This window comes from Mchenga conophoros, linkage group LG14 (assembly GCF_057382185.1).
Source record: "Mchenga conophoros isolate Kocher_MC1m ecotype Shallow Benthic linkage group LG14, M_conophoros_male_GT1.1, whole genome shotgun sequence".
NCBI lineage: Eukaryota > Metazoa > Chordata > Actinopteri > Cichliformes > Cichlidae > Mchenga > Mchenga conophoros.
Genome location: NC_140539.1, coordinates 27,148,554 through 27,174,557, shown reverse-complemented (window position 1 = coordinate 27,174,557; position 26,004 = coordinate 27,148,554). Strand labels below are relative to the sequence as shown.

Below are 26,004 nucleotides of genomic sequence, written 5' to 3'. Positions count from 1 at the left end.
GAGCTGAGTCCCAGATGCTCCAGCTTGGTGGTGAGTGTGGAGGGAATTATGGTGTTAAATGCAGAGCTGTAGTCTATGAAGAGCATTTTAACATAATTCCCCCTTCTAGTGTCCAAGTGAGTGAGTGATGTGTGGAGGAGATGAGAGATGGCATCGTCTGTGGAACGATTTGGACGGTAAGCAAACTGTAGTGGGTCCAGTGTGTCTGGTAGTGAAGAAATGATGAAGTCTCTGACCAGGCGTTCAAAGCACTTCATCACTACTGAGGTGAGGGCTACAGGGCGATAGTCATTGAGAGAAGCAGGGTGGGGTTTCTTCGGGACAGGAACAATGATGGACTCTTTGAAGCATGTGGGGATCACCGACTGAGATAAAGAGATGTTGAATATCTCAGTGAACACAGGAGCTAGCTGGTATGCGCAGTCTCTGAGGATACGACCTGGGATGCCGTCTGGTCCTGCTGCTTTCCTGGTGTTCACTCTCTTGAAGGCTCTCCTTACTTCATGTTCGGAGATGACGAGCACGTTTCCGGTGCTGGCAGTATCTTCCTGTCTGCAGGAAAATGCATAACTGCAACTTGCGCAAAAACACTTGTTCCTCATATCAGTTTCCTCACATTGAAATGAGAAATCATCTGCGACATCTATCTGCTAAAGTAGGACAGTCTGGAAAATGGACTGGCGTTATTATAGCACCTTTCTTCTTAAGTCAAGCACTCAAAGTACTTCCTACTGCAAATCTTATTACACACACACACACACACACACACACACACACACACACACACACACACACACACACACACACACACACACACACACACACACACACAGGAGCAACTTGGGGTTCAGTATCTTCCCCAAGGATACTTTGACATAGGATGGGAGAAGCCAGAAACCAGAGACTGGCTTTCCAATTGGTAAATGAGTTGCTCTTCCACCTGAGCAACAGTGGCCCTAGTCTGAGTCTAACCTGAGAGTGGGAAGAATCAGGAGGGGGAGTTGAGGGATGGCTTTGCTTGACATAAGCATGACTTCTAACCCTTACCCAACACTCAATTCAATGGTAAAGCATGGAAACCTTACCACACACACAAGTTCTCCACACAGATTTTCACTATTCAATTGAGACTGAGATCATAAAATTTTCGAAGATAACAGTAAATTCTGATATTGGTATTAATATATTCAATATATATATTAAGTGTATAGTAAAAGTATACCATATTTTTTTTTATGATTCTAAAAATACACATTTTTCCAACTATTATTGCGACCATGTGTTTATGCTAATCTAGCCATTCAGTTTCCCCTTGTGGTCTGTGGATGGACACGTTGTCATACTCCCAGAAACATTTTCCATCTGGGTAGACATATTTTAAAAGTGATTATTCAGAACAATTTTGAATTGATTTGCAATAACCTGAACTCTTAGAACAAAATCATTCCCCCTACACCAACACAAGTCCTCTGACTGTAGGAGTGAAGTGCCCAGGCTTTTCTTATAATTTATCACCTGTCTGTGGTTGGACTTATCCTGCTGACCCCTCTGTAACCTCAAGTTCCGCCCCGTATCCTTATCAGGTCAAAGCTCCGTGAAGCAGCTCTGACTGGGCAATTTAGATGTTATAACTTCCTTGTCCTTCCTCTTGGTCTGGTTAAAATATCTTACAGTTGTTTAAAGAATGAGTTCACTTGTCAGCCAACTGAACCACACAACTCTATGCACAGACATAAACACCCAAATTAGAAACGTATACTTAAACCTGTTTGAAAAAAACAAACACATTTCTAGTTTGTAATAATGTATTAAACAATACATTACAGTGTACAGTATTCATAAGTGTTCAAATGCCAATTCTTTGACTTTTGTTCCCCATACTTCCAGTGCAGTCTGTAATAACGCATTACTGGATTAGTAGATCACTCAGCCCTTTACTATAAAGCTATCTGTCTAGCCATCAGCATACCAAGTCTGTTTACTCTGTTCTGATAGCTGCTCAACAAGAAATTGCAAGGTACTCATTGACCACGGAGGGTTTACAAGTAGTGTGCTATTAGGATCCCTTTTATTCCCATTGGAGTTGTAGTTAAGGTCAGTGTTTAGAGAGTAACACATCTGTCTTCGGTATGAGCAGAACACCTCTGCTTGTGTTCATGGAATCAGTTTTATGGCGTCTATTTACAGATTTCAGGATAATATACGGTAGAGTAAAGCAATCTGACAAACTATGTACTCTGTGTAAGTGTAGCTGTACTAACTCTAAACATGACTGACAGATGGCCTCATGAGATAAAACAGAACAATCATTGTATGTCTCATTATTCGTGTCTGAGCAGCAAACTCTTTGTAATGTGTCAGTATGGCGTAACAGATGCTGCTCTTTGTGTCACAGTCATGAGAAGGGGACATTGTTCAGTGTACTGATATAAGGGCACATATTTTAGTCATGTCTCAAGAACGTTGCAAGTGGCCTTCAAGAAAAAAAAAACCTCCCATTTTCTTGGAACATGATGCTGTTTTTTGCCCTTTAATATCACTGCCCCCAAAACTATTTTGTTCTAGTCCTGTGGAGCTTTTCATTAGCACTATTCATGTAAAGCATGGTTTCACTGCCGTTCAAATAAACTGGTGGTGCATACTGTGTTCAGGGTGTCCCCAAAATCAAATATTTTAATTCCTCAAAAAATAATCTCAGTCTCACTATAGACATTATGCTTAGCGTAAGGACTTTTTCATAACCACTAATCCAGATCATACAGAAACATATCAATGACTAACCTCATTCTCTTGGCTTACATTTTATCCATTTTCTGTGTCCTCAACCTATTTTTTCTGCCTCTGCGATATGGGGACACCCACACTGTTACTGAAAACTATAAAACCCTCTTCCTTCATCTTTCCTGTGCTAATGTTCATTATTAACCCAACTATAGATCTGCGACTGACCAAGAGGTAGCAGGTATGTTAACCCTCCAAATCATCAGTGCTATTTACATGTCCGACTTCCTTTACTTCCACAGTTAGGCAGTACTGTACATGTTTGATTATTTGTTCATTTATTTATTTATTTTAAGGAATATTTCTGTTAGATTAGGTAGATTGTCTAAATTACAGCTTTATTCTAATTTCTTTCAACCTCAAAAATCCTGCTTTTTATGGATGTCTTGACATTATACTTAGTTGTATAGCCTGGGAGAAGAGTAATACTATATGTACTGGAGTTAAAGGAGCATTTAGACATGGGGATGGCTGACAACATCTAATGTATTAAAACACGTGCAAACATCTGTGGACATACAGTATGTATGGCACAAATAGAATTTCTAACCAGCATAAAAATTAGTAACTGACCACCTTTATTCTCCAACACAGGGTGAACTCTCTCAGGGAAGCTTTCATTGTAATTTCTTAAATAGTCTTCAGGAATAGTTTTCCAGGCTTATTGAGGCACATTCAAAGCCTTTTTGTTCTGTTCTCTGTCAAGATGATCCCACACTGCTTCAGTAATGTTGAGATCTAGGCTTTGGCGAGGACAGCCCATGACTGATAGCGTTCCATTGTGTGTTTTTCATTTTCGGTATTCTTTTACTGCACTGACAGTATGTTTGGGATCATTATTATACAGAGAAATCAAGCTGTTGCCTGTCAGTTGCTTTCCAAATGGTGGTATTGCATGATTATTGCATGATGGATCAAAGTCTGATGGCTCTTCACTGCGTCCATAGTTCCATCAATTTTGACAAAATCTCGAACACCACTGGAGATCCAAACCATGACAGAGCCTCCACCGTGTTTTACAGATGGCTGCAGACTCTCACTGCTGAACCTTTCTCCTGACCATACTGATGAGGTTTAACCAAAAACTTTTACATTTTGATTCATTAGTCCATAACACCTCTTGCCACTGATTTTCAGTCCGGTTCTCGTGTCAAACTTTGGCCTTTTCTTCCTGTGTTTTTTCCTGTAACAAATGGCTTCATGACAGCCACCATTGCAATGAGACCATTTCTAATGAAACTTCAAAAAACGTAAGATATTGTTTATCTATATATAGTTTTATAGCCATGACACTTGTTATTTTGTTCACCACATCCAGTTTTGTCAAAATGTTTGACAACTCAATGTTTGACTGGCTAACAGCTCCTTGGAAATCATCTTTTTGGTGCCAAAATGTAAATTTTTGACTGTCAAACTTTATTATGTTTGTTGTTTTTCATAATTTCAACTAAAGGGGACTAAATTATATCTTTGTACCAAAAGACACAATTTAAAACTTGTTCTTTGCCAAGTTGTCTCTTTTGTGTAGACACAACATTGGTTCACCCGCTTGAGTAGCAGCCTTTTGAGGTTCATTCCTCTTGAAATGGTCAGATACAAGAATTGGATTGAAAATGAGTAAATACAGGCCACAGTCCAAAGAAAAACTTCAGATCTTCAGAAACACTGGAGAAATGCTGTTGCAGATCACTTGATTTGAATGGAAAAAGTAAACTGGATGAATTTCTTGATTCTGCATGTAACAGCTAGCTTGTTGATGTTAGCTTGCTTCCTGGCTAATACTGTAGCTGGCCCAATACAAATTTTTGTTTTCATCCACATGCTGAGTTTGTGTTGGAGTCTGTGTTGAACTGAGATGCAGTTATTTGTTGTGTTAGTGAACTCCGTTTCCAAGCAGACATTAGCAAGTGTTGTATTCTGTTGACACTGTAGCGCACCGAAAGAGAGGCAATGAGGCAAGGCACTGTGAAACATGCATATGCACAACAATTTCACAGAAAATCCAGCATGTGTACTATACGCAGAAATCAGTCTGATGCAAAAAGCAATGAAAATCAATGAAAAGGTAATTTTGTAAACTATGTTACAACCCAGTCTCACACTGGCAATAAAATATGCAATGAATGCTTTAAAACTGCTTCATATTCTCACAAACAAAAATCTTTATGTTGGAGTAAACTCTCAGAGCAGGTGCAGAAAATGGCATGGGCCTGTGGTTTTGTTATAATTTCAACATACACACTGCTCCGCATCCTGAATATGTGACCATTTGTGTTGTTCCTGATCTGTTATACTGTTACCTCACAAAACAAAAAAATCGATTATATATCTAAAACCTTTAGATGCACCTAAACCCTTAAACAACTGCAGGATACTTTAAGTATTATCAGACAAGATTATCTAAACCACTTCATTTGATGCTAAATTTGAAAAGGAATGGTTATGCAATGACTGTAATTTACCATTATAGCAAGGAACTGTTAGAAAACACTAGAAAAAAAAATACTCTAATGAACTAAAATAAAATAAGAATTTAGAGGAAGGTTTAATATTTGGGGCATTCATGAATGTGTATTGAGACTCTTGGTGTGTCTAGGACTGTGAGCCAACAGCTTTCAACAGTTCTTTCTTTTTTTTTATTGTAATACTGTACTGATTTTCCTAAACATTGCCTCTGACATATACCCTCCAAACAATAATAATTAAAAATACTAAAACTAACACTCAAAATGAATCAAAAAGTAAACTAAGGCTAAACATTTTCAAACAAAAATTAAGCTGAAATGAGTTAACATGCTCTGGAAATTAACTGAAACTAAACTGACTTAAAGACAGAAAGTTAAAATGAAATTAAAATGAAAAAACTGATTAGAAAATACAAAACTATAATAACTCTGATTAGATCTCACCCTGGAGATTTAACCCACATCCACAAGCAGAGGCTTCAACATGCTACAGGTAACCTCTGCATTAGCACTGCATGCATAAAACATCAATGTATTTGGAGCTGGCTCTAAATAAAAAAAAGACTGGACAAGTGGAAGTATTGAAATGCTGCACACATATATTTGAGGTAATCTTACTCTGGTATGATTTAAATAGCTACTACAATGAAGCTTTTCACTTGCGGATATCTTTGACCTACTTCCTGTCAGGACCTGAAATAGGCAGTTTGGCAGTGAAATATCTATTTTTAAGCTGCTCTCTCTCCCAGTCAGTAGCCCAATGGAAAAGAAAGAATGGACTGTACTCCCCTGAGGTTTTTGCACTCTATGGTTAAGTAGGGTACTACAGTTATGCAGTAATAAGACTCATTTTACTAACTCACAAGACATGAGCATGACAGTACCCCCACACACATGCACAAACAGCTGAATGATGATGCAACGATGCTTATTATTTTGCATATAAACATGCTTAGCTCAGCTTAGAGCAAAGACCGCAAATGCAGTAATTTACAGGGAAGGTCTTGTTTGTTTAGTACAAAAAACCCTACTGTTTGCTTCTTGGATACCTCCCAATGATGGTAAGTCTTGATATACCCAGCCACTGTACAACTCATTTTTACATTTAATTTGGTTTGTTTTTAACAATTAACGGATGATTTCTGTACTAATTAGTAAACTTTTGAGGTGGTGGGGTATAGAAGTTTTATGTTAATATAGAGCTAGTGCGCTATCCTGCTTCCTGCTGTTTTCAGTGTGCTGAGCTATTGTTTCTCAGTACCTATCTGTGTAGCTTTACATTTAATATTCGTGTTTTCATTTATAATATCTTCTGGTGAGAAAGTGTCTAAATTGTGCTATGTTTTCTTCAAACTGACAAGACCCTGTTTGTGGTTCTGTCTCAGAAACACCACTTACTAAAAGAATTGTCAGTTCAGATGGTCATTGCATTGTTGATATCATTTTGCTATGCGCCTTTGCACAGCATTTATAACGTCTGCTGACTTGTAAGTGCAAACGTGGTGAGTTCTTGCCATGTGATTTGTCTTTTTTTCGTAATCTATCTGCATTGCAACCTGACATCCCGTTAAAGCTGTGCAAACAATATCCCCCATCATCTACCTCAGCTGCTCAACTCCTGTCTCTAATTTGGACTCTGTTATGAAAACAAACAGAATTTAGGAACATTATTCTATAATTAAGCAGTAAGTCTCTTAGGGGCTGCGCTCTACAGTGAATTCAGAGCCCCTAAGAGACTTTGCTGACATAAGGTGGAGCAGAGCTGGAGAGAAGCCTCAGATTTTTGTGCTTTTGGCATGAAGGCAATGCAAAAGTTGTCTCATCTCCTTTAATTAAAAAGCTTTTTTGTTGAGCAGGAATAATGACACAAATTCAAAGCCGTGTTCCGCCAACTACCAGTGCACTAGGCTGCACTGATTAGCTGAAATATGTGCTATCAAAGCTTTCCTTAACTCCTTTCTGTGCCTTTGTTGTTCTTCTTGAAACACTTTCTTTGTTGTTTTCCTCCACACCCTGAAGTAAAAGGTGAATATCTGTGCTTTCATATGGTTTGTGCTTAAGTCAGTTGTTTCTATTACATATAATTTTCTTTCTTTAAATATCTTGTAAAGTTAACTTCCCGCAGCAGCAGTTACCAGTGCATACCTAAACAATAAATGTACGATCTGACTGATTGTTGAAAGTGTAGTATTCCAGTTGTCTGCTACAAGAAGAGTTAAAAAATTGAAACTGTTCCACTGACACTACAAGGCACTGACATTTTTGGATTATGCACATTCTGACTTGAATGACACGGATCTCGTATTAATAGGACACATAAGTCTTGGTCCATGTGGTCTATGATAAACACCATTCACATTACAGGTCCGTTTTAAAACAAGGTGGTTGCAGGATCACAGGAAAGTACTTTCACCTTCAAGACACTTGACCCTTGAGCTCTGTGTGTTTCAACAGTCAACTCTCCTCAGGTCAGCTGAAACCAGACGGCAATAACTGTCTCAGGGGCTCCAAGCCTTTTCAGAACTACACACCTTTGGTGTGTGTTTGTATGTGTGTGTAGTATGATGCAATAAATCAAAGAAAGACAGATGAGCAACAGGTGGGAAATCACTAAGAGCTGCCATGGAAATGGTAGGAATGAAAGGTAATCTGGAGGAAGTAAAGGGAAAAGAAGAGAAACGGAAAGAAGATAAATGGGAACACATGTTGAGAAGTAGATGGGAAAAATCAAAGGAGACAAAAAACTGAACGAAGAGAGCTGGCTAGAGAAACGGGACCTAGTTGGTGAATGCAGAGCAGGCGAGACAGCAGGGAGCCTGGGTCGTGTCTAAATAGCAACAATCGGATAATTTAATTCAATTCAAGCTTTGATTGCAGAAGCAGGAAAGGACTACTGAAAGATTACTTTCATGTTGACTTTTGCCATTATTGTAATTACATCTCCATGTCCAGAAAGCATTTAGTCTTTAAACCTTCAATAAGCCTTATTTTAAAATGGAATCACTTGCTGTTTGAAGATTTGTGACTTGGCTCACAGCTATGGACCTGCAGTAGATTTATTTTATTATATAATATATATCATCATATTACTTTTTACATTTATCCAGATTTCTGCAAACATGTTGAGACAACATAATCCAATTGTCCTCTCCTTCATAGGTCATCCAGTTGTTTCTTCTCCTCTTCTCAAAATGAGCTCCTGGGTGGTGAACAGGAAAGGAGAGCCGCAGTACCGACGGCACTTCTTGGCAGACAATAGCATTTTTCACGGTAAATATCAAATAGAAACATACACAATATTCTGACACCTGCATGTCTTGAGAATGGACACTAGAGGGAGATGCATTGCCAAAAAAAGTGCTTCAAGTAATATCAGACTAGAATCAGACTGCAAAGCCAATACAACAAAACCTCCCTATTATTGTGTAAAAAAAGACAGCTGCAAGCAACTGACTCAGTGCATAACATACATGGAAAAACTGTTCATAGATGTTTGTGTTGGCAGGTTATTGGACTTTCTTTTATTGCTTTCTTTCTTTTATTGATGAAAAGCATCTCTTTGCCTTCCATGAATTTCTCACCATGGAAAAGAGTACCTGTGAAGTTAAAACAAGATATCTCTTATCTGTTTCTCACATTTCCATCAGTACAAGGTAATGTGTTTATGAAGCTGTTACCAAAGCAATGATTTTCAAACCATTTAATAATATACATAATTGGAATGATCACAGAGACAACATATCAAATGTTGAAACTGACTGATATGTTGTAACTGCTTGTGTTTTTAAAACATATATTTTTGATGACAGTAACATTTTTCGAAGATGTTGGGACAATGGCAACAAGGGATCATAAAATAATAATTTGAATAATTTGACTACTGATTAGGTTAATTTGTAAGAGTACAGAGGGGAGAGGTCTAGAATTCATAGAGAATCTAGACTTTTTTCAAATAAAAGTAGGCAGGGAGTCACCATTCTGAAACTTTGCATGGGATAAAATGCAAGAAAATTCAAGAATTACAGATTTTTTAAAATGTTTTTATTTTTTATTTTTATTTTTTTATGGTCAACGTAAGCAAAATGGAAGATATTTGGGGATAAAAATATCTGGACACAGTGTCACCAAAGCAAATGTCTGTATAAGAAGCAATATGGAAAAAAATAGATGGAATATTTGTGACATTTGGGCACTCGGCATGTGCATGGACTTGGGAAGTGATTGCCAGAGAACACAGTTCATTCCTCCCTCCACAATTAAAACTGCCACTCAGACCTTATATGTGCAACATCCAGAGTTGAAAACGTATTCTGTTCTTTGATGCATTGAAATTATTTTTGGAAATCATAGAGGCTACAGCGAAGAAGACCGATCCAGATTATTAGCAGCTAATACCTGCTTGACTGAACGAGAGTGCACTGGTATCTTTAGCATGGGTACCCCTTATCTGTCGTGAAGGTACCATCATGCCGGACAATATATACAGGTTTTGGAGCATTGCTTTCTTTCTTTCTTTCTTTCTTTCTTTCTTTCTTTCTTTCTTTCTTTCTTTCTTTCTTTCTTTCTTTCTTTCTTTCTTTCTTTCTTTCTTTCTTTCTTTCTTTCTTTCTTCTGTTACCTTTGTTATATCAAACTATATCATTCAAACAACAGCATGGCATTGTAGTGAAAGAATCTAGGTTCTAAACTGATCTGCCTCCAGTCCAGACCTGACACCCACCCAAATTTTGTCATATTGCTGTAAAATGACAAAAAAATTGACTACTGAAAAAATTACTGCTGAAATGCATTGCTTTTAAAACTCCAACAGTTCATCTCCTCACCACCCAAGCATTTACAGCTTTTTGTTAAAAGAAGAGGTGCTGAAACACAGTGATGTTAAAAATACCCCTGTCATCACATTCAAAATGACAAAACAGTCAGTTTTCAACATTTATATATTACATTAATAGTATTTTCAAGTAAAGGGGGTTGAAATTATTTGGACATCACTGCATTTTATTTTTTATTAACACTACAGCTTCTTTGGAAATGCCATACTTTTCTTTTTTGTAATACACATCATCTGAAATGTTGAGAGACTTTACTGTTTACGTTAGATATAATCTAAGTCGGTTTTTCCTTACAGTTTTTCTTAATCTGAACTAAATCCAGACATGCAGTTGCATCAGTTTGATCTTGATCTCTGCACTGACAGCTCTGTCAGAAAAATCCATGAAAAATCTCTGATGGGTTGGTTTGCTTCTGAGTTTGACACACCTACAGCCGACAAACCATTTACAGCCTCACCTTGACAAACTGCCTCCCGACTCTCCATCCTACTTCGGTAGACTGTGTGCTATGCTTTGGCTGTACCGTTTCTTGTCAGTGAACTGTAGTAGAAAACAAGCATGACTGCTTCAGTGCTCTTCTGTGGATGATGGACTGAGCTGACTGACACAGAGAGAAAACACAATTACTTGTTTTCCCATCTGTTATGCTTAGAAATCACCATGTGTATGAAATTTCAGACAATTTCTGGCCATGTATTTATAATTTGTATATATAATTTCTCTGAGGATGAAGTTGCCTTTTCTTTTAGAATCTGGGAGCTATTAATGTTGGGAAAATGAAAAAAGTGTAGCCTGCTGAGCACAAAATGAGGATGCATTTTCAGTGAGTGCTAACCAATTTAAAAAAAAAGAAAGAAAAGATACTAATCTTTTAACTGTTGTCTAAGCTGTTGTGTCATTTTAAGAGGTGAAAAAGGAAGAAAAATCAAACAAGCTGTATGAAATATCTGCTGCATCATTTCTGGAGTTTCTATGTTTCCATTAATGTCCTTGACATGTTTGTCCTTTACTGTCAGAGCATATTTATTTCCCTTTTCACTTCTTCACTCTGCCTCTTTTGCTTCTTCCAAGTTGCTTGCAGCCTTGTGAATTATCAAGTTGGCTGATTTTGTTTTTTGTCTGATCATGATATATAAACTAGACACTGCCAGGTGTTTTGGGCTGGGCCCATTAACTGTCTCTGATCAGGCAAGTGTGGATGAAGAGATGTTTGTGTTTAAATCAGAGTCACCAATTACCTTCTAATACCCAGGATGATAATGGACAACATACAGTCATGCAACACTAAACTGAGGGCGACACGTGTTCAGACATGCATTTTTGTTTCTTCAGACAGCACTAATCGATTTGGTAACCTCTGCCTCTGGCTCCCAGTGTTTGAACACTGCGCGTCTGTGTGTCTGCTCGGTCATTCCGAAATTGTCTCTCGCAGTCCTAAATGAAATGGCTTTAACGAGGACCAGTGGACGAAACTAATCTATGAGATTCAGACTGAGTAAACTTTCATTAGGGAAATGACTCTACTGGGATGATACGCGCCCGGCTGGACACACACATAAAAACGCTCACACGCAATTTAAACGCTAAAAAAAACCTACCTATTCATTAATGTTTACACGGGACTTGCTCTGCCTCTGTCGCTCTCTCTGGGGAACCAATATGTCCCAATGTGTTTATTGCATTCCTATTATTTCACGAAGCCTGCTTCCTGTTGTGTCTTGGAGTAAGCATGGAAAGAGACAGGCAATGTAAAGTGGGTCATAGCGCTGGCATCGCTGCGCAATTGTGCCGTATTTGTTGTTGTTGTTTTTATCGTTTAAGACTACAATCAATCACTGACTAAAAAAATATGCTTGTAACAAAACAAACGGATGTTGCACGAGCTGATTTTGGTGAGGAATTTAAACTGTCGTCAAGCAGCTGATCCACGCAAAAAAACAACAACCAAAAACTGGCGAAAATGTCCAAATGACCAACTCGAGTGGCTAAAGCCAACGCGCTGTGCGCTATCATTCACGTTCATTCATTCCACGCCCGTCTTGAGCTCTCGCTCATTAACATCCACTCTCCGCCAAACCCATCGAGCGTGTGAGAAATCGGCTTATCGTTTTGCTCCTGTGTTGCGCCTGGTGAGAGGAGAGGATGTGCGCGCACAGGCTGTGGATGTGAGCTTTGGTGATTTGTGAATCCACTCTGCAGACAGTACAGGGAGGCAGGTACTGAGGAGCAGTTTGCTTCTGGGGCTTGTTTTTTGGATTCTTAAAACAAGTGTCACTTTATGATTATGACGCGCTTATTGTGAACAGTCTAGTCATCATGGAGAAATGGACTAATCGGATACTTTTTGATGGCATCTTGGCATTTCAAACCGCCACAACTAGGGAATAAAATGATGCCCGAAGCGCATGGAGGGATTTTGTGAGACCAACAACTTCAGTCCTAAATGGCAGAGCTTGAAGTTTGCAGAAATCTTAGTTTGGAGAGGGGTAAGTGATCATTTTCAGCACTTGGACATTGTGGTTATTTGGTATATCTGTCTCACAGAAGACAGTGCGGTGCACACATTCCTTTGCGTGCGCACCAGCCTACATCGCAAGAAGGCTGGAGCGTAATATCTCCACTGCGCTTGTTGTGGGGAATTATCATCACCCACTCTGCTACAAACGCTGGAATAAGGAACCTAATCGCGTTGTCATTTGCATGAGGGATTCATTAGGCAGTATTTAGGCTGATGTTTATTGGCGTTTCAAATACAGAAAGAATTCATTACACTCGGGGCAATATTTTAATTTTAATTTGTAAACTGCTGAGCGTTTATGTCAGCTTATATGAGAAATGTTGATGAGGAGCAGCAGCGGGAAACTGTCCCTGGTGCTGAAAATGCCCCTTTGTACGTGTCACTAGGGGGCAGAAAACCCCCTTAATTTCTCGATTGGATAACTCTGCCCTCAGTCCATATAGATCTGCATCCTGTAAGATCTGGATCTTCTGCACTGTTACAGAAATCTAACCATATCTGCGATGTTCACAAGTTCTGTCAGTACAATCCTTGGTGAGAACATGTCTCAGAAACTGACACACCACATAGCATTACCACATGCCATAGCTCAGTAAAAGAGGTGGGCTTGATTGTCGGTGGCATCAAGAGAAATAGGATCATTTTGAAAATCAGGCAGGGGATGTTAAGCGCCATACAATGTGGCAGAGCTGTGAATTGAGTCTTGATGGTCAAATTGAAGCCCTAACAGTCCCCGGGCTATTACAGCAGCCCTTTTATGATGTTGAAAATATGGAGAATCCTTGGCACTTAAAAGCAGAATACGTCAAGCTTTCAGCCCCCGCCACCACCCCTTGCAGTGCCAGGGTTTGTGTGTTTTTCTTTCTCATTTTGGGGTTTTAGAGGGAGGGCCCTGCCAACCTTGGACATGACACTAGCGCTTTATTCGTTTTGAACAACTCTTGTGCTTCATGGACAATCTGCTCTTGCTGTGAGAGAAACTGAACAAAAAATGAAAGGAAGAGGAAGGTATGGAGGAGCATGTATAGATACTAATCTCCTCCACATGGAGGAAATGGCTTTTCCATGTAAAATGTGTTTTTCCTCATGTGTCTCTCCTGCACTGATGATGATGATGAATCACAGCACGTTCCCCCTGTCTTCTCTCTACCGTCATCTTTGTTTCTGCCTCTTCCTTTTTTGTAGCTTCGGGGCAGAAACAGCAAGCAGACACCAGGAAGAAACTCTCCCAGTCCTTTAGATCTTCTCTGTTCTCCAAAAGTATTTCTCTTCTCTTCTCTTCTCTTCTCTTCTCTTCTCTTCTCTTCTCTTCTCTTCTCTTCTCTTCTCTTCTCTTCTCTTCTCTTCTCTTCTCTTCTCTTCTGACAGAAATGAAATAAATATGATACCACCAATCTCGTCCAATTTTAAATAGGCAATTTTTCAATAAGGTATAAAGTATATATAATATGATACTGAAACACGGTACTGCTGGAAAAAGGACCCATGTCTCTTTAGCTGTTCCACTGCATAGGTGCTTCCAGTGTATTCAGTTTAGCAATAATCAGTTTCCTGTTTATTAGTAATGTTCTTTCCTTTTCTTCTTTCTCCAAAAGGATCTTCTTTTTTTATTTATATGAAGTAAAATTTAATTGCTGCTGGGTTAATTTATCAGCCTGTGTGCTGACATAGCAACTGGCACATCACATCTGTTCTTGCCTTGGATTTAAAAAAAATCCAACTCCTTAAACCTACTGGGGTTCTTTTGGTAATTGTCAGCATGAATCTGCAGCCAGGCAACGCATTTACCACACCGTATTAGCGTTTTAAGTGGGAAATAGAAAGGAAATTATCCATAAATACAGGCTTTTATTTAATTTCCTTTCATCCCTTCATCCTTTAATGAGCTACCCAGAGGTCCAGTTTGCTTTTATTCAACACTTTTCGGCCTCCCTGATAAGAAGCAGAAGGCAGGCAATCATATCTTCTCTCAAATATTTTTTGGGAAACTGTTGAGATCACACAGGTTTTTATGGCAGTCTGGCTCTGCTAGAGATACCACATCTTAATCATCCTTCCTGGCATTGGGAAGAAGAAAGAAGAAGCTCAATCACTGCACGAACAGCCAACAATCGTACACCAAATGTATACATAAAAAGCGCATTGACACACATGCAGGGTTCAGTTCCCGCCTTTGAAGTCACTCCTCCTCCGCTCGGGGACCCCCTGTATCAGCTTTGGCAAATGCATTATCATGCCGCAGTTGTCGTGTGTTTATTTTTATTCCGGAGTTGCTCCACACTGCACCCGAGGGAACCTGGAAACCCATTTGTAGCACTGGCAGTGTGAGCATTGCCCTAAGAGCTCTTAATTAGGTGGAGTAAGTGACTGCGACATAAGAGTGAGTGTGTATTCTTTTATGTTGCTAACAAGAAGCCTTACCAAGTGTTCTTAACTCTACCCTAGAACTTTTGTGTAATGACTTTGTTTTAAAAGGAATTTTATTTGAAAGTACAATCCAGATCCTAGTTAAAACCTATTGGCACCATGTTGCTGTCAAATATAAAGCACTGGAGTTATACAAATGATTAGTACAGCAGATTATTATCTTGGCAGCCATTTATTTGTGACAAGTCGATTCGTTTTAGTGCCATTAACAACCTATATATAGGCAGGAAATGTAAACATAAATACATGCCCAGAATTTTAACATTAGTGTGGGCTGTTTTATTAGAAAATGCAGCCAGCCATACTATACATTGCAATCGTGGCTCAAGAGTTGGCAGTTCGTCTTGTAATCAGAAGGTTGCCGGTTCGAGCCCCAGTTTGGACAGTCTCGGTCGTTGTGTCCTTGGGCAAGACACTTCACCCACCACCTACTGGTGATGGCCAGAGGGGCCGATGGTGCGATATCGCAGCCTCGCTTCTGTCAGTCTGCCCCAGGGCAGCTGTGGCTACAACTGTAGCTGCCTCCACCAGTGTGTGAATATGAGAGTGAATGAATAATGGAATTGTAAAGCGCTTTGAGGTTCTCGAAAAGCGCTCTATAAATGCAATCCATTATTATTACTATTATTACTATAGCCACAATCTCAGGCACTGACAGTCAGAGTAAAGTTGCATAATAATATCAGATTTGGAGTCGTACAATCTGAAATCACCATATTGGTGTTGCTTCTGCATCATTATAATGATGATTCAGGAGCATCGTTATTGCTCATTTGGCTCACTGAGCATTTAGTTATCATTAGCCAGGAAGTTAACTAATGCTTTTAAAAACTCTCATTAGCAAGCCAACGCAGGTAACCTAAATTTGGCTTACAGCAAACACAAAATTAATAATATGTTTATTATAGTGAATAAATTAATAAAGAAAAGAGAGTTTAATATACACAAAGAAATATTTCCCCCTTTACCTCCAACAGAGCAATCCTGTCTAATTTCAGACAAACGTTGTTATGAGGCAGGACCGACACCGACACACGGATCTCAGATACATGAATATTATTTGATTGTTTAGCACTGACACAGAAATAAAGTGTGGAAATGGAAAACTAGTAATGTTTTAGCAATATTCATATCATAACATTGTTGTGTAGCCTTGTTGAGCCTGGGCATAATACGATATAGACTAACAAATTAAGCTATTCATTCATTCATTCATTCATTCATTCATTCATTCATTTATGGGTGTGACTTTTTTGATTGTTTTTTCAATTGTGATTTTTCTACCTTTGGATCTTTGGGTTGAAACTAATGAATCAAAACCCTCCATGAATTTAATGCCCTTCCAATGGTGATCTGTTTTTTTGTATACCAGGTGTTTGTGATTGACTCTGGGGCTGAGAGACATTTGTCTGCGTGCAGACTCTTTTTTTAAACTAATTTGAGCTTCTGCTGCAAACTTGTGAGACTGGAGTGGGAGAATTGAAAAATAAATTAAGAAATTTGTATGCAGGCTCTTACATTTTATTTGGTTAAATTCTGCACAATCTGTTCTTTTACTAGCGATAAGAAATTCTTCACAATGTCACATATCTTGCATCCTTGCATTAGTCTTCTTCTGCTTATCCAATTCATAGTTGCAATGGGACTGGAGTCTATCTCAGCTGTCATGGGTAAAAGGTCAGGTACACCCTGGACATGGTGTCTATTGCAGGGCTAAGACAAAGAGACAACTATTCATGTACACATTCAAGCCTACAGCCAGAAAAAAGACACAAATGCAACAATTCAGTGAAACAGAGCCTGAATTAATAGCAAAATATGATTTTTATTGACTTCACTGCAGTTTTGCTGCATGTTCTGACTCATGGGCAGTATGTTTGACACTTCTAATACAGTTCATTCACTGTTTATTCTTAAGTAAAACACTCTTAAGTAAAACACAAAACAAAGTGTTCAAATCAACGCAGATATTAACGTGGCTAATTGTTCATTCTGCTCAAAAGTTTGGGACTGATGCAGTCTAGTTCAAGCTGCCGCATTGTGATGATTACAGAACTAGCCAGTACAGGCACCACACAAGAGGTTATTATCTCAGAATTATGTTAATTATGACTTAGTTTTTAGATTAGGATTATAATTCTGTGGCTTTTTCTGTTTTTACTCCTTTCACAAGAAAATTACGTGCCGTAATTATGTATCATAAATCCATGCTACCACTCCCGTGGTGATGCAGGATAGTCGGTTTAGACTGGTTTGCACCTATATTCAAAACTTACACCTCAGTTATTTTTCCACTGTAGGATAAAATATTTTCTTTTCATATCTTAACAAGGAGTAAGTAGTTTTAGTTTCTGAAGCGCAACCTAACCTTAACCTTAGCGATATTAATATTAGTGTTAGTATGAAATTGCACAATGCAACACTGCTAAACAACAGCGGGGGGCAGTAGATCATAAAACAGCCATATGTCTGCTTTTAGAAGGCAAAATTTTTTTTGTTGAGGTTTGTTTGAACTCTGTTTAGACTTGTGAAAGCATGGATCCATCCTGCCTTGTATTAATGGGTCCGTCTGCTGGTCATGATGTCATAATAAGGAGGCTATTCTTTAGACTCCTTAGTACCAACTGAGTATTCTTGTTGACCATGTCCCTCCCTTTATGAAGACAGTGTACCCATCTTCTGCTAGATGCTTCCACCTCACAGTGTCACAAAGCTCAAACAATCTCAAAAGGGTTTCTTGAAGATGACAATGAGTTCGCTGTAGATTTCAGTACTTTTAAAAATACAATGGAGTTTTTTTATGCTGACATTGTGGATCAAACTGTTATTACATAGTTATTTTTTCCCTGAGAATATAGTTATGATGATTTCACATTTATTAATCAGTTTTTCATATTGTGCATTTTAAAATTCCGTGTATGCAGGAATAGAAATGGCAAAGCTCGAATATTTACTTGCATATATTAGCAAATGACTGTTTTGATTTAAAACAGGAACATCAGAAAATGTGTCATGGCTGTGCAGCTTTGCAGTTCTTTAATTAGCGTTTCCTGCATGTGGTCCGCATGTTGTCTCTGCATTCATACAGGTTTCCCCTGTGTGTCTTTTCAATCACACATCAGGTGGATTATACTCCAGCTGTCCCACAGCTAGGAATGTGAGGGTCTGCCTCTCTGTTTTAGCATTGACTGACAAACAGATTCAGGCTATTTACCTGCTTTCCACCTCATACATACTCGGAATGGCTCCAGGCCACCATCACTATGAACAGAAACATGCAACAAGACAAAGTGAATCAATTAAACGCCACATCAGGATTTGTTATCCTAGAAATTATGTTCACCCAGTAATCACATTGTTGGGAAGCTTACTGATGGAGCAGGTGATGGAATTTGGAATTTGCCAAGGCATTAGAAACAGCAGTGTCACAAATGAGCTGGGGGCATTCATCCCACCATGCTATGGCCTGATTTCCAGAAGTCGTCATCTGTCACAGAGCTGTGCGCCTCACTAATTTAATTTCATAAGCTGTTGAATGTCCTGAGAGGAACAGCGAAACAGGATGGAGACTGGATGATATAACGCATGAATATATGTAAGAAGAAGATGTGATGGGATTATATGAAGTTTAATTTGGGGTTTATCATCTTTGATCTATTCTGTTGCAGTGATATGAAGAAAAAACCCCAATCTGCCTGATTATCTAATCTTAGAAACACAGACTGGTTCTTGTGGATGTTATATTCCAAATAAAAATCCTATATAATATTATATTACATACAGCATAAAGAAAATTGCATACAAGGAATAAGAAAAAATACCTCCAGAAATAATATTCTGTGAAACACTGAAAACTGGCATGAGGACTTTCACCTTTCTTGAGATTTGGATCCATCAAAGGGAAACTCCTCGCCTCACATATATATTTATTTATATGTTACATTTCAATCTGATTTCAACTTCTGTACAATGCAGTTTTACAATTTTGGAAAGGGACTTCAAAACTCTTTCTTTTCACTGACTTGTGTCAAAGAAAGATTAAATATTTGGTTGTAGTGGAAAAAAGTAAATATATTCAGTTAACACAATGCGCCTTTAAAAAACAACTTTACTTTAAAATTATATTAACATGTAACAAAAAGTGAATTTGAATTATTAATTAACTGTTGCAACCAACTGGCTCTGAAAACTTGGCGAGCAGACATGGTCACCATGGAGATCCACCATGGTCTCTTGGACTTTAGGATTCGGCTGGAAGCCCTTCTCCTTGTCAAAGTAGTCCAAGCATTGGTACATTGGTTCTTCCCAACAGAGGTTTTGCAGCCTCAGCAGAAACACGAGCAGAAAGAACCACAGGATCCCCTTCTGCAATGACCACAGTGTAACGTTCACAACTGCATTAGTGCCAGTGGTGCTGTACACAGACACAGGACAGTCAGCAAGCAGTAAAGGACAGCATGACTTTCTTGTACTTAAAGAGCTCCTCGCTGTACCTCCTCTCCTCCTCAGCCCTTCATGATTGCAGGCACAGATGATCCCATTCAGCTTTGATCTGTTAAACTTGTGGCTAGAATGAATCTTCTGACTGTTTTTTGAACAGTGTCTGAAGCAGCTCTCCTCACTACATTTCCAAAGTTGTGTTTCTAATGATAAATTAACAACTAGCATTTCATCTCCAAACAGCTATAGTTCATGCATGCGGAGGTGTGACATTAAGCATGGTATGAATTCCTTTCTCAAGCTTTTTTGTCCAATCTTCAAGGAGACAGTGACCAATAACGAATCCTATTATCTCTGTATTTGAGCATTTTTTGCATCTGGCCTCTCTTCATCACAGCATGCTCTTCTTGTCTTAAGTGCAGCTGTTCTGAACAAACTGTAAGTGCTAGAAAAGAGACGCATCAGTCCAAGACTCCTCTGCTCAAGGGTAAAAAGAGAGAGAGAGAAAAAAGCTGTACTTTAGTATAGCCTGAAAGACCCAAGCTATCCCTGACTGCAGCCATTCATATCCTCGAGCTATTCTATAGCTTATTGAGTTTGATTTTAACACCAATTTAGGGTATGAAAAACAACACATGAGCACATTAATTAAATGACATTATAGAGTCCTTTTTTACAGCATTATGTTACTCTTAACAAATGGCATCTTTCATCGCCTGATCAAATAAATTTTAATGAGAGAAGAGGACTTTACCCCCAGGAGGGGGCTTGTGTATAATAGCAGAGCATTTAGTGCAAGATAGACAGATGTGCCATCTCTGAGTTTTCCTGTTGTACTCACATCCCCACACACACTCCTCCCACATGCCAGCCCATTAAATCTTACTTTTGGTAATGCATTATCATGAATGTTATGTCATCATTCTTATCCCTGCATCCCGCTAGTTGACCTTAATGAACCCTGCCGATACAGAGACAGAAATCTGCACTATCCTCCTCCCATGCTCTTCATAATCACTCCATAAACAGCACAACAATACAAATCTGTGCGTCAGAGTAGCATGTTGGCAGCCACAGTCACACAGCTGCACATGTTCTGAAAGACCTGCGAACATCAGAGAGAGGTGGATGGGAAGAGCGGGAGTGGTGAACAGATGACCAACCGAAAGGTGGAAATGTGTATTTTTAGAGAGAGAGAAGGCTGTCAGATGAAGGTGACGCTACAGATCAGAGCACACCACAGAGGAAGATGAACAGCAGGAGTGTTGGTGTGCTTGCTTCTTGTTTTGAGTGTGGAGGCTTACTGTCTGGAGAGAGTGCGCGCTGTCCGTCAAGCCTAATTTGAGGAAAAGCGCAAGTGGTTTTCAGAGGGTTTAGCTACAGGTAAAAGCTGAGTGTGTTTCATACTGGGACTGAGCCGAGGCACACTCCTACAGGCGAATTTGGATTTTTTTTGCCGACGAAATGGAGGAAATTTGTTCACTTTTTGGTCCAACTTCTTTGTCTGCTCATAAAGTACAATCCACCTTTATTCACGGTCCTGCTGAAAAGTCTGCTGCGTTAACAGTAGCGACCCTTTTGGCGCGTAACATATACCACATTGGTGGCACCGTGGCTGTACCACAGAAATGCAGGCTTACACAGACTGGTAAGTTGATGTCTGTGATGTCTGTGTGATTTAGGTATGTGTATGGATCGAGTCAATAATGCAGACTGAAGCAAACAAATAGAGCTGACTGGATTTTCATCATCCTTTGCTGACTTTTTTATATTTAAATTGATATATGTTGTGAAAAACTGGTATCTTCGTGTTTCTGTACAGGTTTTCTAAAACTGCGCATGAAGACAAACATATTGCATATTGAACACATCACATCCTGGTGCTATTCATAGCACAGGAGCAGAGCAGGAGCTCATGTTTATGCAATGGAATATCCCCAGAATAATCAAATTGCTCACTTTCAGCTACCATAACTTTGAACCAGCAGCGAGCCCTCATGAGGAAAGATTTGTCTAGTTTGTGTGTTGATTTCTGCATATTTTATCTCACATTGTAATGCTGCGTAAATATAATTCATTTTGTCCTTTGGACAGCCAATCAACCGAGACCGATTCACATCTTGAATCAACTTGCGTACACAAAACAAAACCTGCAGGTCATGAAAGCTATCGGGCAGAAGTCTCCATTCGGACAGCTTTATTCTTGTCTAAATGCTGCATTTGTTTTTCAGTAGTCAAACTGGCTCAGATAGTTTGAGTGTTGGTGCCTTATGCCACATGAATAGTGCATGAAGTATCAGGCAGATGCTGGTGAATATGAATTTATGTAGTTATGAATAAATTATGATAAATCTGTGGACTGTTGTCCATTCTAGTCGTCACCCTTAGACCAAATCTTAACAGAGATCTCATGTAGGGCCATACTAGAATTGAAATATTAGCCTGAGTAGATTAGACAGTCAAATGAGGCCACGGCTGATAAGAATCTCACATCAGTGTTGAGATTAAAAAAATGACAGTTACGATTGAAAAAGATTAATGAAAGCTGTTGTAGCTGATAATCAAATACCAGGTATTATGTGTTTGCAATTCCAGGCCTTATAATATGGATCTAAGTAAGAACAGGCTTTGTTCATCAGGTTATCACAGAGGCGTCTTCATCACCTACCCCATTAAAATATGTTTGAATTTCCTTGGCCTCTGTGGAGAGACAAAGCTTTGATCTGCTCTCTGCTGTGCGCCGACAGAGATGATGAGATTTTACACATGCATGCGTGCACGCTCATAAACACTCACACAGCAGCACATGCATGTGTAGCAACTGTATTTCATTCAATGGAAATGGAAGCTAAAAAAGTAGAAAAAGGCTGCTCTTTATATTTTCCCTACTCTCATATAGCTAAAAAAAATATCACATTTTTACACTTGGATGGAGCTGCTATGTGTCTAAAATCCTTTTTTTTTGGAAGGGTGCCAGCAAAGCACAAAGACCACCATCAGAGGATAATTCACATAAAAATGTCAAGTGGGGTTAAAAAGGCAGTGAATTCAGTTTTGCAAAGGTGTCTCTAAGAAACAGACAAGAATTACAAATTTGAACTGAAATGGTAAAATTCATATCTGCTCCTCAGATGGTTTAAGCAGAGAAATTGGACAAGAGATGAGTGTCAAGGTGTTCAGGCCGCCGATTATTTCATTCAACATCACTGATCTTCAAAGAGCTACTTAAATTAGTTCTCATCTATTATTATGAGCTGACTCCCCTCTCCTGTGTGCACATTAACCCACCTGCTCTCTTCCATTCTGCTTTTCAGCTTTTGGCCTAAGTTTGAGATTTGGCTCTTTGTGGTGCTTATCATGCAGATGGAAAACAGAGTGACAGGAGAATGCCTGCAGAAAGGTCAAGGAATAGCAGGGATGGATTGAAGAAAATAGAGCAAAAATGGAGATGCAATAAGGGAGGAAGTGAACTTACTTTAGGTTGCGCTTCAACACAAACTGATGATGAAATGATACCTGGATTTCAGTCTTCTGTTTCTGGAAAGCTGCCTGTTTTTGATGTTGAGCTGGATGGATAAATAAAAAAATGACTTCTGTATTCCCTTTGAGAATTTTCTTGTGAAATATATCTGACTGCCTTTCTGAAAAACATTTTTACATATTTATGCTCCGAGGGAATAGTGGGAGCATGGGCATGTACTTTCTAGGGCTGTTGAATAGCATTTATTCACTTTGGGGCTGATTTGTGATGTTTCACATCCAACTGCTGGCAGAGTGATGCTGTGAGCTTGTCTAGTCTGAGTCATGGATTTTACAGTCTGACATAGCGAGAGAAGACCCGGAAAAAGATTGTGGATGTGATTAGCATTACAGGAAACCCACATGTGACAGTGCCATCCATTGAAATCCATTGTTAATGAAGCTGTGGATTTCATAAGTGGCCATGAGAGATAAATAATGCAACATGTCCTATTTTCTTGTTTTTGATTAATTCTTTTCTCTAAATCTCTCTGCATCTTCAGTGTCCCATTATTTTCTACAGCCCTGAAGGCTTTTTGCAACACCATAAAGTACTCATCCATTATGAGCTGATATAAAAGTTTGTGGTATTCCCTGTTTTGTGATAAATGATTAAAATGGCTTAAAGCTGGGTATAGAAAAATAGCGTATAGTGTTTATATAACTGTTAGTGGGTCTAATGAAACCTTGTGCCTGAGATTCTATTTCTTCTGAACTACAGTGCACAGGTTCTGGTTGTATTATAGCTAATAGTTGTATGTACTGTAGAATATTTCAATGTCATTGTGAATTAATTTATTCATTAGGGCACTGTCAATGAGGAGCTTAATGAGCAAATCTCCCAAACAAGTTTAGACAGTTTGGTCAGTTTGATTTAGGCCTCGGTCCCACAGGCCTAAAGACCAGTTGGCAACCCCCTGGCAACCTGTGGTCCCAAGAGAAAACGCTTATTCCTTGACTGGTTGGCGAGTGGCTGCTGCCAGTAATTTGATGAAATTGATTGCAAAGAGCGTGCTGTAAAAGCGTCCCTGATTTTAGTTTGATGATTGCCACAATCACTTGTAGTTTGCATGGAAGACACCTGCTTTTCTATAAACACTCCCCAACTGCTTGCTGACTGGTAGTGAAATTTATAAAAGTGAGACGCAAATCAAAAAATAAAGTTCTTTCAAAGTAAAAGTTTAAAATTTTACTATGAAGGCAAGCGTTTCTATTACTGGTTTGTTTGGTGCTCTTCGCGGTTTCGTTGTCACTTAGCACATAGCTGACTAATGTTTACAAACAAGTTGGTGCCTTCCACACAGTTTTTTCAGTGACTGCAGCAATCTGCTCAGAATCAAAGAAATCACAAGGAAATTTAGCTGTTTGCGACTGATTTCACCAAGTGACTGCTGGTAATGTCCATCAACCACTCGCTAATAACTTCAAAGTCAAGTGAGGGGCTTTTGAAGCTATCCAATGTGTTAAAAGAAACATTTTTTTCTTACTATTATTTATGGTTGGTTTTTATGGTTAAAAAAAAAAAACAGTTGAAAAGAAACCAAAACAGCAGTTCATGCAAAAATATTAGTAAGTTCAGAAGTATGGCATTAGGTAACATTTATGTAACAAGAGCTGAAAATGGTGTAACAAATGCATCTGGTGTATAATAAGCAAAAGTGGAGGTGGGTCATTTACAGAGAACAAAAACTGTATTTGTTTTATATTTACATAAAAACAAAAATCTTGTTACCATAATCTAATAAGAGTAAATATATTTTTGTTAACTCGGTGACGCTGCCCTTTCCTTTTTATATCTTAGTCATGCCCATTTGTCATATCAGATGTTCACATTACTAATTCTTTTACTGAAATTCAAGCTTATCATTTATAAAAGGTGACCCTTGCAGTCCATTACTGTTGTCTAAAACATAGTCCTACCCCAACACTATTGATATTTCTTCTGATTTGCTGGAAACTGCCGGTTAGAGTAAATAGCTTGTTGTGTACTTCGCACATATTTGTATGTATCTTTTGATCTTTGTTCTCTTTTGTGTTAATAACATGGCAGGCTGTGTGACCATCTTTGCATTCATAATGTGCTGTGAACCTTCCGAAGCGATACGCAGCTATTGGACTCATATGTTTACGGTTGTGTCCCTGGAGTGAGCATCTGTGACTAAAAGAACTCATCTTGTATTGAAAGCCAAATTTGTGCCATTGCTAAGCCTTTCCTCAGGATAGAGAGAGTGCAGATTGTACTCAGCACTCTGCTGAGTGTGTGCTCTGTCAAGTACGGTTAAATATGTGTTTTAGAGCCACAAGAGGTTTGACTTTTGGTGTCTTTAAAGATAATCACTCATGTCATCAAAAAATGCATTTTTAAATTTATTTCTGTGTGTTTGTGTATTTGCTATTACAAATATAATACAACTTCACTATATTTGACCTTTTTCAAATTTTGATATGGAGTCTTTAGGCAGTTTTTCTTTATTTGTAAACCCTGATGATTTTGAGTCTTCAGGTTCCTTCACCATTGATCTGATGCAGAAAAAATATACTAGTTATTATCATGTATGCTTTTAACTGTATTCTTCTTAACATCTTAACCATTAACATGCACTTTTTACTAAATAATATCATTGCTGTGTTTGTAATATGAAAAAATGTTTTGATATGTTGAGAGTTTTGTCACGGTCTGCGGAGGGCAGACCGTGTGTGGGAGTGTGAGGATCCAGGTGCAGACACAGACGAGGAGACAGTACTGAACTTGAAACGAAAAGCGAGCCTTTCTTTTGGCTGATTAAAGTGGCAAAAAACTGAAAGCACCGAGGCAAGACTAAACTAGAAGCTGAACTGGGAAAACTAAGAACTGACACTTAACTCAGACGACAGGGAAGACTGAGACAAGGAGACAATGATGCATATGACTGAGACAACTATAAACAGGACTCTGTGCTGGAACAACAAAGAACTATGAAATGTATACACGTATGCAACATGGACATGACCAGCACAGAGTCCTGAAACCTGGCATAACATG

The 26,004-nt window shown here is 38.8% G+C and overlaps 1 protein-coding gene across 2 annotated transcripts in view; it reads left to right on the top strand.

Moving 5' to 3' along the window:
• The first annotated feature begins 12,071 nt into the window (after positions 1 to 12,071).
• LOC146559939 (1-phosphatidylinositol 4,5-bisphosphate phosphodiesterase eta-1-like) overlaps positions 12,072 to 26,004 on the top strand; it is a 57,201-nt gene continuing 43,268 nt past the window's right edge. Inside the window, exon 1 of one of the 2 annotated variants that reach the window (XM_085243673.1) lies at positions 12,072 to 12,564. In XM_085243673.1, the coding sequence (XP_085099799.1) occupies positions 12,522 to 12,564 (43 nt within the window). In that variant the 5' untranslated portion in view covers positions 12,072 to 12,521. Of the gene's footprint in view, positions 12,565 to 20,726; positions 21,112 to 26,004 lie in introns of those variants that run through there. The other variant, XM_085243672.1, reaches the window with a different exon arrangement.